The following is an 18728-nucleotide window of genomic DNA, read 5'->3' on the forward strand; positions in this document are numbered from 1 at the left end:
AGTTAGCAGCTGTCTGGAGGTTTCAAGAATAATCTGTCGAAGCTATGTCAAAACTAATTTTCACATCAACTGATTATCCAGTTTTGGTTTAGCGACAAAGTCAGAATTTCACTTTTCAGTGGCCCCACTTTGCTTGAAGAGAATCACTAAGACAAACAACACAACAGTTCTACCTACAAAATTATATTTTTCTTAAAATTGGCATTTCATTTGTTTGTCTTCTGAAGTAAAAAAAAACCCAACTACATTGTAATAATAGACATGGAATGATTAACCACATTTAGAAAGTGTGCAGAGATTGTGACTCTCAAAGTTCTGACATCAAGATCAATGGCCAACTGTTTCCTTGTTCTAACTGGCTTGATTAATATTAAATATTTTTTTACAAGTCTGGTGTGGATTGAACAGTCTTTCCAGTAAGAAATATCTTGGCTTTAGGTGTTCATTAATCTTTTTTTGTTTCTCTTTTATTGCTTCTTATAGTTTCCACTTTTTAAAACATGTTCTCATTAATAAATAGGCTTGTAACATGTTGAAGTTCCATTCTTGCCCCCCCCCCCCCCCCCCCAAATAAAGGGGGAAGGTTCAATTATTCTTCGTATTTTTTTTAATACTTTCTTTCAGTTTATTTTTTTTTACAATAGAAAAATGTCAAGCATATTTTCACTATAAGCAGTTTCAATAACAATTAAGTTCCTCAGTTTGTAAGATTAAAATGTCATTGATTCTGTTTTCCACTGTTCAAGAGATTTTTTCCAAAGATTAGTTAAATATCGTTCACTTTTTTTTTTCCACTCAGTATTTACAGATCAAAATGGTTTCTATAGTATATAGACATTAATATGGATTTTTAAAAAGAGCTACCATTTATTCTAGCCTTGTACTTACCCTGCCCAAACCAAATGCAGCGAACGCCCCAGGCTGGGGTGAGGTAGCAGCATTGTGCTGAATATAGGTCACACTCTCCTGCGAGTACATGTCCATTGGAGTTGGGGGAGAGTTGGTAAATGCACGATTCATGGGGGAGGTAGTAGTGGGGTAGGTTCCAAACCCTCCCAAAACAGTTGCTCCTGGAGAAAAAAAACATAATAAAAATTGAAGACATAAAAAAATAGATGTCATACTTTTTCTCTCCTGCTTAGTGGGTGTCCTTTAATGCATTTTTTTTTCAGTATATCTTAGAAAATCAAGGTCAAAAGAAAGAAACCAAATAGGTTTGCTTAAGGAATGCTTAACCATCTTTGTTTTACTGAAATTAGATAGTTTACAAATAATCGAATGAAATTACTTACTAGAGAATCCTTAATAATGTAAACCAGTTTCAGATTGATCAGTAGGTCTCCAAATTATAATGAACTTAAAAAAAATAGCTTTTCATTTTGGGAACCAATGTCAGTTGAATACACATCATTTTTATTTTTTAGTAGAAAACAAACTTTTTTGTAATTATTAATGTTTATATTACCATTTTTCACACATTAAAAAAAAAAATAGTTTGTGTTTAGTTTGTTCTTTAGTATGGATAATGGACTCAAAATGCCCAGTAAAATTTTTGCATACAGCAAATAGCATTGAAATGGCTCACATTAGTGGGTAGATACACTTTTAATGTTGTTTTGAAATGTATTAATTAAATAGTTGTAGAAAAACGTATCAAAAAGAAAATGAACATTTTGAAATTTGTGATTATAATGTGACAGCTTCATGTTATCTTTTTGGATATTTTAAGTTGTATTATTTAATTATTTTGTATCATTAAAAATTACTAAATAGAAAAATGTATAGCTAAGTAAGTGTATAAACAAGTTGGCTAATATAAAAATCAATTCCTACTTTATGAAGCTGGTCGTTGTCTATGATTTCTAATTCTGTTCAATTAGTGTACTACTTCATGAACTAGGAGTCTCTAGAGGGAGCAGTGCATAATCCTCTATCTAGATCCAGTCTAGTATTTTATCTTGTGAATTGAAAACATTCTTGGAGCTTGCATTTACATAAGATGGTATGCAAATTGTTTATTTAATAATTCAACTCCTTGTTGATGTAATTTTAGGTTGATTAAATAATTCTGAAGAAGTATTATGGTCAAACCAGAGTTTTAACTTTTGTTAGCTTTGAACTGTAACTATAGTAGTGTTGTGTTAGTTTTGAACTGTAACTATAGTAGTGTTGTGTTAGCTTTGAACTGTAACTATAGTAGTGTTGTGTTAGCTTTGAACTGTAACTATAGTAGTGTTGTGTTAGCTTTGAACTGTAACCATAGTAGTGTTGTGTTAGTTTTGAACTGTAACTATAGTAGTGTTGTGTTAGTTTTGAACTGTAACTATAGTAGTGTTGTGTTAGTTTTGAACTGTAACTATAGTAGTGTTGTGTTAGTTTTGAACTGTAACTATAGTAGTGTTGTGTTAGTTTTGAAACTTGGGAGTGAATCTTTCTCCAACTCTGGATGTTACTTACTACTTTCTTAATCCTGTCTACCCCCTCCCCTTAGTTAACATATAATTTCTTGAGTTAAATCTGTTCATGATTTTTTAACCTACAATATAAATATTCCAATTTTCTGAAGTTATTTTTCTAAAGAAGATTTTGTCCATTGCATCCTTCAGAATTTGGCTTCAGTAAAATAATATATATACCTGTCCACATAATATTCAGTTTGCGATTTTAATATGAGTTGTTCATGGAATTTAATTTAAAAAAATGAGTATTACATTTTGTATCATTAATGGTTGTTATATTATAAAAAGAAATGTTCTAACATTGTTCTAGTAAGAACATTACATTTTTAGAGACATACAATCTAATCCTCACTACTGTTTAGAGTCCATGCTAAATCCTGATTGCTCTGGTAAGATAGATGAGAAGATCCTGAATAAGCATGCTTGAGACTTCTGAGCTTTATTCAAATAATGCCATCTTATTTTCAAAAAAATCTTGAAAAATCAGAAACTGAAGTTGATTTGGATTTGGTGCTGACGATGATCACACAAGGGTCTTGTCTAGCTTTCATTTTTTTTAAATGAGGCTTCCAATTTTATTAAATACATTTCTTTTGATGCATGTAAATCTCATTAATTTTTTTATTATTTTATGAGCAGATATTTTTAATATGAAATGTATAGTCTGTTTTTTCATTAAGTATTAAGTTTAATTTGGTATGATGTGGTCATTAAATTGAATCACAAACAAATACTGATCAAATAACAAACAAGAAACAAAGACATATTTAAAGACAGAGACAACACAAATGAGATGTAAAATATGAAATGATGCAGTGAGGCAGGGGAGAGAAACAGAGCAGACTTATTGGATAGAAGTTTAGATGAATGAAATGAAAGATATATGGAGGAGTCTGGCACTTTTCTAAAGACATATTTCATGCAAATTAGTTTAGACCAGTGGTCCCCATTAGAAGAAAGAACTACCTAGCAATGGGAACAATCGTTTGATTGTTTATAGAAATATGGTTAAGCATCATTTCTAATGTTTGGGAACCTCTGATGTAAACATATGGTTAGAATTCTAGGTAGTGCTCATCTACAACAACCATGTGTAACAGATGAAGGCTTGCACTAAGTGCTGGAATTTCTTACCTTTAGAGGCATTGGAGGTTTAGGTTAAATTTCTGGCTGTTATTATGCTATATATATATATATATTTCTCATCTATTTATATCATGCTGAGGGAAGCTACACTAATTTGTAGATGGCTAAATGCTACCTAAATGCTAACATCAATGACAAATGTTGACATGACAGAAACATTTTAAACACAAAAACAATTTAGTACTTAAATACACAAACACCCACCAAAGCTGTGCCCAGCTGCCGCCCTTGTCATTTGCTCTCTCTGTAGCTGTGTTGTGGTGGCTAAAGTAAGGGCTGTGCTTCCATTATCGTTACGGTGGGTCAGAGACGGAGGGGCAGGGAGGGCCAGAGGGGCTGTAGCAACTGGGTTAGCAAAATCAGCATATGCTGTACCAGGGTTGGCCATCAGGGCTCTTTCAGAGCCGGCAGTTGACAAGGGAAGATAACCATAGCCAGGGACTACAATTGTAAAATAAAAAAAAAAAAAAGGAGGTTACAAATATAATCATTTTAAACAGTTTAAAATAATAAATACTTTTTTTGTTTCTTTAATGATAAAAGTATAAATTCTGACTTTTATATAGATCTAAGTAATATAATTAAAATTTGCTTGATAAAAAGTCCCTGGCTCTGGCTTATGCATGGAGTATAATCTTTAATCAAAATCTTATTTGATGAATTTCTAACACTAGTTTATAGACTCGAAAGGGTTCACTGCAGTTTTCTAGGATTGCCAAGGATACTGGAAGAAATGGCCAACTCTACTTACATTATACACATCTAGACTTTTTTTTAATGCTAGACTAACTCATAACATGTATAAACCTACTCGGTTCAGCGTACTAGAGTTTTCCGTGATCATTTCAAGCAATGCAGAAACATGTATTTAAATAAACTAAAAGAGGATGTGGCAGAGGAAAAAAAACAGATGTCATAGACGTTCAAATGTCTACAAAAAAAAAAAAAAAAAGACCAAAGGAATAGAGTGTAACACAAACAAAAAAAAGCTAAGTGAGAAACAGTTCAAACAAAATATTTTCCATAAAATGACAAGTTCAGAGTTCTAGGACAGTTTGCATGCACTGGTATAAGTCTGATTAACAAATTGAACTACAAGCAATGACTACAACATAGTATTAGACTACACTAGAACTACTTGAAGGAAGAACAAAAAATGGATTGTACTCTTAGCCCAAATGCTTTGAGAGAAACTGAATAGAAACAAAAACATGACAAAAACTTTAACATTTCAATTCATAGTGTTGTTTTTTGCTTCAATTTGACTTTTTATTAGCCATTCCATGCAATAAGCCAGAGTACTAGGGCCTAAAGGTCAAGGTGATCCTAATCCTCTCCATGTTCAGACAATGCAAAGATGTATTAGTCAGGAGGATAAAACATTGCTACAAGAAATAAATTATTATATATATAGCACGTTTATAAAACTAGTTTGGCTGTCAGTTACCTAAGAAAAAAAAACATTATGCAAAGATATAAATGATGTGTTATATTAACATTACTATTGAAATAAACTCAAGAAATATTTTCTAAATCAGGCACACACACAAAAAAAGAAAATGGCCTTGACTTATCAAAGCTTTTGTTTGTTGCCTATGAGATGAGTGTAAAATTGTGATCTAAAACATAAGACATGCCCAGGCCAAATTCTTATCATTAACTTCTCCAAGGCACATTCTAACTCCCCTCTTATTTGACAAGTTTCAGATGTGCTCTCAGAGTTGATCCTAGTCCTAATCTCCCAAGGGATGGCTGGGGATGACAGGGGCAGGGTTCAAAGCCAGGATCATCAAGATGAAGGTCAGGACTGATACCACATGACTTCCCACCATTATGTTAAATATGTACCTAATATTCCCGAATATTGATAAATATGAAAAAACCATCACTGTTTTACTTTTTCTTAAAGTAGTGTTTTTTTTTGGGTTTTTTTTGAGCAAATTACTCTCTGAAAATCTCTCAACCAACAGCTATTCAGTAAAAGACTCCTAGGAAATTTATTAGAAATGTGCCTTGTAATAAAAAAAAAGGCTAGGATCAATTTATTTTATGCTTGTCAATAATACTGTGTGCTTTCACCAATCTAGCATTTAAGTATGTAAACATAGTGACAGCAATGTGACTAGAATATAGCAATGTAAATGAAAACAAGTCTTATAGTAATAAATAAAACAACATCATAAAGAAAAAAAAACTAATTTTCTAAAGTGTACAAGTAGGGTCATGTTGACATCACAAACTATAAATACAATAAGTAAAATAGAACTATATATATAGGCCTATACATAATGCATGCACGATGACTGCCATAGATGTGAACCACATGAGTCTTAAACATCGTCTATATAGGCCTATATACTTTGTTTTTTATGCATAGTTATAAATCTGATTTTCTTTTTTTTTTTCTGTTCTAAATGAAATTTCTATAATCTCTTTCATTTCTAAGAGAAACAAAAACAGAACAACAAGTTCAAATTTTTATGTACAACCAAAAAAAAAAAACACATCTATCTTAGTCTTAGATATCAAATCATTATCTGCTCATTTTCTTCTACTAAAGAAATAAAAAATGCTTTTGCCTACAGGTATATTTAACACAGTTAGCTTGTGTGTAAGAAATAAATATTACTTCTTGTTACGAAAATTATTTTTTGTTTAATCAATTAAAAACACCTAACTTTAGATGCTTCTAAAAAAAAATATTGTTGGCCCTATCAAGTCAGGTTAGCTATTTCTTTATTGGATAAGTTAACACAAATTAGATTTTTTAGAACTAGTAATAAATCAAGCCAATTAGAAGTTTTCATAGATATAAACCAAAATAAGAAGGAAACTCAATACAGTACAAACCAAGAGAACTATAGAAAAAAAAAAGATAAATAAAGGGAGGGAATACAATGCCTAATCTAAGAAACTGAATGAGACTGTAAATTTAAGTGCTAAAAAAAGACACAAATATCTGTGAACATAGTTCCCTCCCTTACCAGGAACGTGATTGGCCAATGTGAAGAATGAGGTGTTACATGTATTGGACGGCCTGGTCACCCCTACACAAGGCGCAGCTGTGGCGTATGGCTGGGCTCGAGGTATTTGCGACCCAAGGTTGGTACCACATGCAAAGATAGGTGAAGCCTGTGTCAGGGTGATCCCAGGAGAAGGCGACACCTGGGACATGGCAGTGGGACTGCCACTGGCTGTAGATGTCAAGCCCATGTTGGACATCATGGCAGAATTGAGGCTGACTGCGGGAGGGGTAACGGATTGAGAAAAACAGTTGGTCGAATGAATATAAAATTTTTTCAAAAACATTCTATTACTAACTGGTTCAAAATCAACAATGAGTTCAACAATGAGAGAACAAACATATTTCTGAGCCAAACACAGATGTAAAGATGAGATAAAACAAAAAAACAAAAAAAAAAAAAGAACACCTTTCACTAAAAAAAAATATATAAACATAAATAAGAGAGTATACAAATATAAAAGGTTTGTGAATAGCAAATTTTCAACCAACATAGCAGTCCTTGAAGTCAGAAATACAGTTGGATCGATGGAACAGCATAAAGTGGAACAAATGAACACTTAGCATATAAGATGTCAAAAGAAAGTAACAAAAAAAAACAAAAACAAGACAGTGAGAAATCCTATTGATAAATACGGACAATTAAATCATGCTGCAGAAAGCTAGCTACTAACTAGAGCATTCAAATAAATAGAACAGCTACAGCTAGGCTAAAATTCTAAATCTCCTTTTTTTCTCTAAAAAATTAAGTTCTAATGAGCAAGAACACTGTTGTTGTTTTTTTGCCTTATGCTAAAAACAAAAATTTAAATAGAACAAAACAAACATATTGTGCATTAAAAAAAGAATTTCGTAAAAATATATAGGCCTATATGGAAAATGGCAAAAACATCAATAAGACTAGAGCTGAAATAGCAATCAGGTCAAAATTTTAAACACTAAATCTTATTTAATGTGCACTATAAATCTCTTTTTTTAATCATACCTTATTGTTAAATTATTTACATATAGACTAAAAATAAAAATAATAACTTAAGTTACAAAATAATTTTTTTTAAACATTTCTTAAATGGTACATAAGTAATTAGTACACTAAAAACTTAAACACACATCCTAGAAAAAATGACTATCATAAAATTCTAAATAATCACACAGCTAACAGCAAGGCATGCAAAATAAGTTGTCAGTAATGAATGTACTCCAATGCACTAAAACACATACAGCATTAAAATATCTAATCTAATAGCAAGCATCATGAATGAAATGATAACATCTGAGTGAATAAGTCAGAAGTCTTTTTAAATTTAAGGACAAGCAGAAAGAAAGTAGAGAAAGATTCAGAATTTAATGAACATTTTTGTGTGTGCAAATGTGTTTTCTTATTTTCTTTCACAAACAGTCTAGAGATCTACAAGAAGTAATGAAGTAACGAAGGGACGCAGACATTTGACAAATCTAAAGAAACAGCATTATATTCATTCAACATATAAAAACAAATTTCCAAGAAACATTGAAAATGTTTATTCATGTTTCTGTCACTCCATCAGTGGAGATACACAAATTAAAATAAAAGGATTACAAATGAAAAAAAAAATCAAAACCAAAAATTTTCAACAACATTCAACACTTCATTAGCAAGTTTCATATGAAAATTACAAACCAATGAGACAAATGGACAAAGGAATATTTTTTTTGTAATAAAAAATATTTTGATATCTTTAAACAGCATGATAAAAATATTTTTACATTTCCAGAAATTCTTTCTTAAAAATATTTAAATTTTACACTGACCAAAACTGAAAGTTGAAATATTTCTTTTTTTTTTTTTACATAAATCTTTTACTAAGTTGCCAACACAAAAGAAGTTGAAGAGCTCACTTTTGGCAATAAAAGGGTCAAAGTGAAATGATTAGTGAACAAAATATAAATGTTTTAGGGACTTAATGAAATAAAAAAAAAAAGACAGTAAAGTAAAATGATTTGGCTGACTGGTGACATGGAATCCAGAACATTCTTCTTTGACATAAAAACAAAAGCCTTGAGTAATGTAGAACATAGGGTAGCAAGCAGATAGATATTAATGTCAAATTAGCACTGTTTCAGAAAGACACACTGATATGAAAATGATGAGATAGCAAATCTCTGCATATAAATTGAATCACATCCACACAAAGAAGTGTATATTTGGGAAAAGTTGTTTTTTTTTTTGCTGGGTATTTTTTGTTTGCGACATTTCAGGCCATACTAGGCAATCATCAAGAAGGAGAATGGTAAATATAATAAATATATGTACATGCATGCAGGATTCACAGAAGAAAAACTTTAAAATCAGTGAAAAACATAGTTATAATCTTATTGCAGTAAAAAACTGTGATCAGCAAAAGAATCAAGTATTTATTATAATGGAACAAAATAAAGGGAAAATGTTTAGTTCATTGTAAAGTCCTGCCTCATATTTCTTTATTGAAAATGAGCAAAAAAAAAAAAAACAACAAAAGAAGAATATGAAGAGAAACATGTACAATGCAAAATGGCATCAAGTTTGTTTGACATATGTGTGTCATGTGTTTAAAAAATGACAATAAAGGCAACATTTAGAATAAAAAAGTAAAAAAAAATATTATACATTAATGTGATCACTGCAAAATTGTTTTTTAATTTCTTAATTTTTTCATAAAATACTAGGGGAAAAAAAAAAAGGAAACATTGCTATGTCATTTTTTTTTAAATAAAAAATTTTGGATACCTTATCTTTAAAAAGTAATTAAGTTGAATGCTTTTTAATATGTTAATATAAAAAGTATGCAGAGCAATTTTGAAAAAAAAAACTCCATCACAAAATGAGTTGAAAGCTGAAAAGTACTTATGGATGTGCCTATCTGAGTGAAGTCATTTACATCATGCACTTTGCAGTTCATTACAATACATGATGCTGACAAAAAAAGTTTTCAGGTTTTTCTCAGGTCCACAAATTTTGAAATGACACTTTAAACATTTTTTTTTGTGGTTATTTTAAAGAAAAATTTTCCTTTATGCTTATAATTTTATTTGTATTTTTTGTAAGGGATCAAACATTGAACTTTCTTCATTCAGATTAACAAACAAGTTTATTCAACTAAGAATCATGGTCTCTTTGTATAGATGTTTAAAAAAAAAGAGTAAAAAAAAACAACAAACACATCTTTATAACATCAATTCACCAGAACACCAAAATGAAGGCTTTCATCAATTAAAACATTGAATACAACTTTGTATTAATTTATATTTGAATGAGGTAATTAGGGTGGAGCTGTGGTGTGGGGAAGTTAGGAGTGGAGGGGGGAGGGGAGGGGAGACTGAACAGCAATAGGTGTCCATTATCACAGTATTGATATAACTTGAACAATAGGGTGAGTTTGAGTCTACTAGTATTCATTCTACAACCCATGCTATGTATTAACTACAACTTAGCTGTGTGCTGATGGAAAATGATTTTTAATAATCTAGTAAACACAGCAGTGACGTAGGCTACCTCTTAACTTAACAGAATTCTTTTAGATAACAGATTTTAATATTTCATTTAGGGTATTTTCACACAAAACACTTTTATTTATTTAAAAAAATGAGTTTCTCACAATGATTTAATAATAGTGCCAATTTAGAAGTCAGTTTATCCATTTTACAATTAGCACTAGCAAGGTTTAACTCCTTTAAATGAATTCAATTTGAAACTTCTGTGAATATTTACATTCATTGTTCTATTACCCAAAATGAAAAATCACACTGCTGCAAAGTACATATAAAAAATTTGAATAGAAAAATGATATAAGTTAGATAGCCCGCTAAGGTATAATATAAATGTGTAGAAGAACTACAAAAAGTTAAATTCACTAAGAAAACACATGACTAAGCCAAATATTTGACATATACTTAGTAAATATTTAGCACCTATTAGCTTTAAAAAAAAAAAAAGTAAGACTAATACAAAAAATGTTACTCTAACATAGAAAGCTTGTAGAGATTTAGTAAGTTTCTAGTCAAATACAATTTTGTACACATGACTCCATAGATATATAGATGTATATCATATATAATTACAAATAAAATGTTTGAATTGTTAAACGCAATTACACATACAGTGATAGTTCAATATCATTATTGCTTTGATATTAGTAAGACATGTAATAAATCAATAGTCTTGTACAGTTATAATACAATGTACACAATTAAAATGTATTGCACAATTCAATTGGAAGTTTGTAAATTAACACAAAATGATATTTTGTTTTAGGGGGTATAGTTGCGTGTTGTTGTTTTTTAATTACTGAAACATGCTCTTTCACAACACCATCTACTGATGTGATATAGGAATACAACTTTTTGTTTCTCTATGAAAACTGGTACCTCTGTAAGACTCTCTTAAAAACATAACATACAAAGAATCAGGTTGAATATCTATTGATTATATTTTAGTAATCTTGTAGAAATATTTACTATTAAATTGATGTTGAAATAGGCATGAACATTTGATTGGTCTAAATCTTCTCTTAATATCTTTTGTTAGCCTTTGATTTATACCATCTCTCAGAAAATATTAGCTGATGCTAACAGATGTACTAACAGTTTCAATGACATAAATATTTTTTTTCAATTTGGAGAAGTGTAAACCATCATAGGAATTTTGAATAAATGAAGGGGGACAACAATCTAATATATCACACACATACATGTATATGTGAAAAAGAATGCTACTGAATGGCTAAACCTATTTTTAGGCTGTTTTAATTCCATTCATAAATAGAGCTGCGCCAAAGGGAAGAATAAGTGAAAAGCTCATGATACACAGATACGTTTGTTAGAAGCCTTATTAGTAGTGGGCCAAAGTGGAGGTAACTAAGATGTTAGGCACCAAGCAAGTATCCAAAGGCTGTCTTAGAATATGGAGAGGTATTTGTTAAGCCACTTGGTTAGTAAATGGAAAACAATAGATAGGGTGCTTCACTTTATTTTCTCAGTTACTTCTCCTAAGTTAGCATTAGCAAAGAATCATTCTGACCTCCCATAAGAGTGAAACTCCACAGTTTGGCCAATGTATCAATATGTATTGAAGAGACAGAAAGACAAGGGAGATAGGGCAAAGGTGTTTGTTTAAGATGGATTGCTTCATCAAAAAGAAAAAAAAATAAATGTGTTTAATTAATAGCCTTGTCCATATAAAAAAAAAGAATTTCTTGTGAACTTGATGTGTTGAAACAAAAACATTTATTGAACTGGGAACAAATGTTTACATTAAAAAAATGTTAGACCATTGTTGACATTATGAACAGGTGCGGATGAACAAGTATATATCAATAGAAAGTAATGAACATATAATAAATAAGGTAGAATAAGAGCTTGTATAATACAGAATATCACATTGTAAATGGGTGAGACAAAATGTATACATAGCAAGATATCCATCCAATAAATAGCCATTACACACTCTGCACAAGGGAAGCAAACAAAGAAATCAGAAAGAGAAAAAACACATAGCATCCTTCCAACCAATCGGAATATGAGATTGGCTTAGTGGGATTGGATTTGTTACAGAAAAAAAAAAAAGAAGGACAATTGATTTTTATTTTATTTATTTTTTTTGGTTTATTTTCTTTTTCTTTAAAAAATCTGGTAAACATGGAGTGAGACAGGCATTACATCTTGGATGGGAAAAAATATATATATATGTGTAAGAATAGGTAGGGTAAAGGGACATTTAATAAGTTACATCAAGATATACAATTTTTTTGCAGGTAGGTGAACATTTGATACATCGAAGCATTAGAAATTATATGGACAGCAAGATGATCTTAAATAAAGAGTATTTTAAAAACATCTTTAAGTCAATATAAAAACAACAGAAAAGTTTTTTGTAGCCTCTTTTAAGTCAATTTTAAATATTTATGAGAAAAATCTATTTGTGCCTCATTTAAAATGCTTCATGAAATTAAACTTTAGCATATGTACTTTTAGATACATTGAATAGTCATATGCTTAAAAAATATGATTGTTATTTTATCCTGTATTTAAATTAAGACTTATAAAATAAATATTCTCTTGCATTCAAAACATAAGAGACACAATAAAGAGATTAGCATTTGTTTTTATTACTATTTTTATTACACTGCTGAATTAAGAAAAAAAAAAAGAATCATATTTTTGTCTTATAACAAAAAACAACTAGTTAGGGAATCAAAGCTTTACATCTAACTGTAGACTCCTATCTAGAGGAAAGTAAATGTCTTACAGAATATCAATCTATCGTTAGAGCCAATATATGGCTTTTTATTATAGATCAAAATGTATAGAGCTAATACATTTCAATTTATATATATTGGAAGGATTTAGAAATTTTTTAGATATGTAGGCTACTGATAATTACTAACAAAATAACTACACATTTTTTATTATTAAGAATGTTAATCATTTTTTTATTATTATTTCAAAGTGGATAAGTCAAACTATATTGACAATTGTATAAACTTAACTTTCACTGGTCTATAGAAAATGAATATGCCTAACTAATGTTCCAGACTTTGCTACTTAGTTATATTATTCTTAATATTTAATATAACAATTAAAATCCAAAATCTATGTTTCAGATCACTTTTCCTTCCATTTATAGACCATTTCTCATAAGATGAACATCACAGCATAAATATTGTTCTTAAATTTATTATCTTCTTTTTAGTTAATTCTAAAAGCCAACTATCTCTCTCTATTTCTGTTCTATAGATTTCTTTCATTAAAAAGAAATGTGTAATATAAATGAGGATATTGCAACATATGAAAGTTTTAAAAAGAACAAATATTCAAACAGGTGCCGATGAAAACAAGATAAATATTTCACCAATGTTTCATAAGTAGAAAAATGCCGTGCCTCACAGCAACCAAAACAGAAAAAACAAAAACGAAAGAAAATGTTTGGAGTTTTTTTTTAAACCGTCAGTAGCTGCAGTATCTTTGATTCTCTGTATAGTACAGTGTTGTGAGGTTGTATTTCCAGTTGGTTTGAAGTTGTTGTTTTGTCTTGCACTGACTGTAACCTGCTGAGAGAAGCATTCAGAAGCCTAAATGAGCTTCAGGATACCAAGAAGTCAGATGTAAGAGCTCCATACCTGTAGGGTATGTGATGTAGCCAGGGGCCATGGGTGGGAAACCTGCTCGTCCATATGCAGCTGCCGTTGCAAATCCAGGGAAGCCCGGGTGCATGTAGCCTGGTAGAAAAGAAAATTATATGTCTTATTTTTTTTTTACTGAATTTTTTCTTTAGTGAAACTACATTATGTGCTACTTTTCAAAATACAAAATATGATGCGCAAGAATAAAAATGTATATAACTTCCTAATAAAAATGTTAATTTTCACATAGAAAAGTATTAAAATGCTCAATGCTAGTTTAATAAATAAGGTAAATTTGTTAAAACATTGGGAGGTTGACAAATTTATAATTTATCAGCATCTATGTCCTTAACAAATTTAAAAAGAAAAGGTGTAATGGAATAAAAGTAAAGTAGTCTACATGCAATTTAGAGATTAAAGTGGAATATGTTCATTAGTTGGAATTTAAATTTCAAATTTTTCAATTGTATTGTCCCTTCTGACAATTAATTGATTAATTAACAATCAATGAAAAAGAATGATAAAGATCTATTTGCAAAATATAAAAATTGAGATTAGTTTGTGTTTATTGTTTACATCTTTAAATCTTACATAAGATATTTAATAGGAAATGAAAAAAAAAATTAAACTCAATGTATATCTGTATATTACAGTAAGGGGGTGGAGGAGAAAAGTTGGTTGGTTTTCTAAATCTGTATTAGTAAGGGGTGTTAATTTATTGCTGCTGTTACTATTAGATTATTAATATTATTTTTATCTTATAATTATTTTTATCTTATAATCTTAGCTTTAAAATGACAGACCCTTTCTTCCCTTATGTTACAGTAATGTGAGTTATTTCACTGAATTTTTTTATTACAATATTTCTTACAGATAATATGCAGAGTAAAACATCATCAAACCTTCTAAAAGATCAGAAAAAAAAAGACAAGACTTCTATTCTACAAGAGCTAATTGGTAATAAAAGCAACTAACAGACAATACAAGTGCATGCAAAAGTAAATCTTTTCCATTTATACCGAAAGTTTCTACAAGCCTTAAAGTATATTTTATGGATCAGTCTCTCAGTTCAATTTATTTAGTATTATAATTAGATTTTTAAAAAAATTATAACAAATCTGGTTATAGCTATGTGCAGAACATCAAACAATAATTTACAATTGTTTAAAGTTGTGTTTGCATTTGTTGTAGCTTTTTGCAGAATACTGGTTTTAGCATTCTATAAATATATTTATGACCAAAAAAAATGTTTCTTCAAAATATTAAAAGCTACTTTTGGGAAAGCAAATAAAATAATTTCCTTTGAGTCATTAAAACACAAAGAAATATTTTAAAATAATAAAATAGCAAGTAAATTTTCTTTTTTTTTCAAACGGAAAAAAAAAAAGACTTACATATTTCTGGAATAAGGGCATCTTCGCCAATCAAGGAATCTGTATAGAATATCGCGCCATCCTCTGTCACTAGAGAATGAAGGATAGAGGAAGGTAGCTAGACTCACAGTGCAAAAGATCAACAAATACTTACAAAAATACTTGTTTGCTTTCTAAATTCTGTTATTTTTGTGATCTCAAAGCATGAATAGACTTGAAGTCTTATGATTTCATATGATACTTTAAACTCATCAATAATATGAAGAAAAAAAAAAAGAAATGTTTTTAAATTAAAAGAGATAATAATTTAAAGGGTCTTTATATAAAAAAAAAGGTCAGTAATTAAACTGATCTTGTGTCAGACAGCGATAAGATAAAGCCTTGCTAGTATAACGTCCCTTATTAAAAATTGTGTGATAGCCTCTATTATAGTTTAACAATCCTACATAATGCATTACTTGATCGAAGACACACATCTTCAATTTAACAAAAGAAGTGGATAAATTAGGTTCAGTTGCGGCTCTGATAGATGTGTAGCAGATAATAATAAATAATAATAACTTGGTTTTATTACCAGATAAATTGTGATTCTAAATGATTTAATGTACACAGCTATTTTAAATGGGCTAGTCTTATTTAGTTTCAATAATAACAATAATATTCATGTCTATTTATTAATTTCATAATGATTTTTATACTAAAATCTCATAAAAACAGCTGAAACTATACCAGTGAACCTATAAGTCTAATTACTCTATTCAATGAAAAAAAACCTCCTGGAATTGTCAACATAAATATGTATAAATTCACATTCATTAGAGAATTGCTTACAGTTTTGAAAAAAAATGTAGGATTTATGATCTCATCTGAGAAATATAGAAACAAGACTATTTAACCATCACCATGATTAGTGCTACACAATTCAAAGCATCAAACTTGTAGAGACTGTAATATGTGCTTATGAATCGACTGTATACAATAAGTAAGGGGACACGGCTGTGTTTTAATTGGAATTAGCAACAGCATCCATTCTCAGAAAGTCATTTATTTGTAACATTTTTTTAATGGAAGAAACTAAGGCAGTCAACAGAACTGTATCAAAAATTTTTTAATTTACTAAACAATCATTTGTTTAATATTATAGAGCATATTTCTTATGAAATTTGTAAAAAAAAAAAATGAGGCAATAAAAAAATGGTAATGGATTATTTAGTTTAAAGCTTCAATTATCATTTTTAAATTAATAGTAGGACTATGCCTCTTAGATGACATTTTGACACTAAGGTAAATCTCTAGAAATGCCAGAGAGAAAAAAACAATGCTACAATGAAAAACAGATCTATAAGGAAAAAAAAAGATTTTTTGTTAAAGTCTAAATAAAGAACAGCATTCACATTTCTTCAACAGGAAACAGCCAGCAGAAAGCAGAAACCAAGGCCCATGATTCTATTTCTGTGTAAAAGAATAAAGCTGTTTTTTTAATCAACTTTGCAAGAACCAACACAACAATATTTAACCACTGTAGCGGTTATTGACTGGCATTACTTGTATTAATAGAAACTAATCCTAAAAAAAAATCTAAATATAGAAGCATGCTTCTACTTTTTTGTCAATATTTTTATGATGCTTGGTTACCATAGAAACGTGATTTGAAAAAAAAAACTTGTTATGATAATTATAGAGGCTACACAACACTACAATACAAGGTTGCCAACATGGGTATAATTAAAATGAGATTTATTTTTAATTTTTTTTTTTTTTTTTAATTTTAGTTTGATTTTACTTCCAAAGTAATATTTCTGATTTAATAAATCAAATTTTCCAATGTTAAAAAAAAATAAAAGTATTATGTCAACCCAATATTGGCAAATAGGGGACGTTTATATCATAAGGCTAATATCACGCCGTACTGACCAAGGGCACCTCGAGCAATGCCACGCCCTCTGGCTAGTGGGTTGGTAGGTGCCATCACTTCTTTAGGCTGGGCCTTCTTACATTCAACCTGGAAATAAACACAAAATCTTTATTCAATTTTTAAAAAGCTAAAAAGTATGATTGATAATAGAAAACAAAAACGTGAAATAATAGAAAGCGGATACAGGTGTCAAAATGTTAAAGGGTTACTCTTTATGGATGACACTAAATCAACAAATAAATGATATTATTAGGTTAGAATCTTTAAGGAACTATTTGGATTTGTGTCTGTGTGAATGTTTTTCTAATAGGTAGCCATACTTGGCAAATGTTAGTGTGAGTATATTGAGTTTGTTCTCTGTGTTCCAAGATGTGCACAATCTAATTTCAAATGACTTATGATTGAGCATCCAACCAGTGGGAAACTTTTCAGCTACAACCTCATGCTGAGTGAAGAAGAAGACCTAGATGTTTTTTGACTTATATTCCAAGATGTATGTGGAGAATTTTTAAATATTTATTATCTATAACTAAAGGCTAGATCTAGGTCTACATTCATTTCTTTTTTTTCTTTTAAGCATTTTTTCTGACATAGCCGAACTATCAAAACAATTATATATAGTTAGCTGTAGCAAGTGACTTACCATTTTACTGTTAATTTCATGAAAATGAATCTCTACCACTTTTTCTACTACATCTTCTGATTCAAATGTGATAAAACCAAAACCTATGGAAGAGAAAGAGAGATATACAAAATTAAAATATAATTAAAATAAATTTAAATTCAGAAATATTTTTCTACCATCAATAAACTTTCTACATGACTTAATTACATGTTATTTTTCCCACTCTTGGATCAAGCTGAAACTTTGCACAATTACTTATTGTCAAAGACAACACAAGTATCCACCAAAAAAATCATCCAAATAGAGAACTTTTCCAGCAGGAAAAAAAATTAATAAAAGTTCCCCTTACAGACCTTGCAATCTATTATAGGGCAGTGGATGTAAAGGTCATGAAATAATTCTTACAGAATTGAGAGATATGGCTAAAAAATGTAGAGTTCTATTCCTAAGACAAGCTTTTTTAAAAATTATTTTTAAATTTTCTTTTTAACTTATATACTCTATATGTTTTTCCATGACCTGCTCTTTACACTTTCTAATGTTTTGTTTTTCTAAAATGTCTCTCCAAATTGTCTACCCATTTCTTCAATGAGCTTCATATGATACATTAGCTATAGAAATATAGGTCAGTGTTTATTCAAAGTCTATCGCTTTAGTTATCAAAGTTGTTTTTTTTAATGAACTAATAAAAAAAATCAACTCTCAATATATTTGAAAACAAGTAAATAATAAAACAATACTTTAAAAAAAACAACAAAGCTTATATTAAGTGTACTTATAGACTATCAATTAGTTTTATTTTTGTTTTGTGTTAAATGCCATTCAAGGTAAAGGGTGCTAAACTATACATACTTCAACCTTGTTTTTTCTTCATAACTTGGCTAAGGAATATTTTTACCAATTACTCACATTTAGCTTTAAGCTTTCTCAATGCAATGCGCTATGATCCTATGCATCACTTGTCTGGACCGGTTGTGAAAAGGGGAGGGAAGAAAGGGGGTATCTTAGGAATGTTACATGTTCGTTTTTTTAAATGCATAATACAAATGTTC

The 18728-nt window shown here is 29.7% G+C and overlaps 1 protein-coding gene across 7 annotated transcripts in view; it reads right to left on the reverse strand.

Moving 5' to 3' along the window:
• LOC106061348 (RNA-binding protein Musashi homolog 2-like) overlaps positions 1 to 18728 on the reverse strand; it is a 291717-nt gene that overhangs the window by 9351 nt on the left and 263638 nt on the right. For 2 of the 7 annotated variants that reach the window (XR_008773920.1, XM_056005716.1), the window contains exons 8-14: positions 17695 to 17777; positions 17051 to 17138; positions 15158 to 15226; positions 13761 to 13859; positions 6590 to 6847; positions 3810 to 4046; positions 889 to 1070 (exon numbers count right to left, since the gene is read on the reverse strand). Coding sequence is in view for 6 of the 7 variants with exons in the window: in XM_056005716.1 (XP_055861691.1) it covers positions 889 to 1070; positions 3810 to 4046; positions 6590 to 6847; positions 13761 to 13859; positions 15158 to 15226; positions 17051 to 17138; positions 17695 to 17777 (1016 nt within the window). In the remaining variant the exon portion in view is untranslated. The remainder of the gene's footprint in view (positions 1 to 888; positions 1071 to 3809; positions 4047 to 6589; positions 6848 to 13760; positions 13860 to 15157; positions 15227 to 17050; positions 17139 to 17694; positions 17778 to 18728) is intronic. The other 5 variants (XM_056005717.1, XM_056005718.1, XM_056005719.1 and 2 more) reach the window with 5 other exon arrangements.

Source organism: Biomphalaria glabrata, chromosome 12 (genome assembly GCF_947242115.1).
Source record: "Biomphalaria glabrata chromosome 12, xgBioGlab47.1, whole genome shotgun sequence".
Classification (NCBI taxonomy): domain Eukaryota; kingdom Metazoa; phylum Mollusca; class Gastropoda; family Planorbidae; genus Biomphalaria; species Biomphalaria glabrata.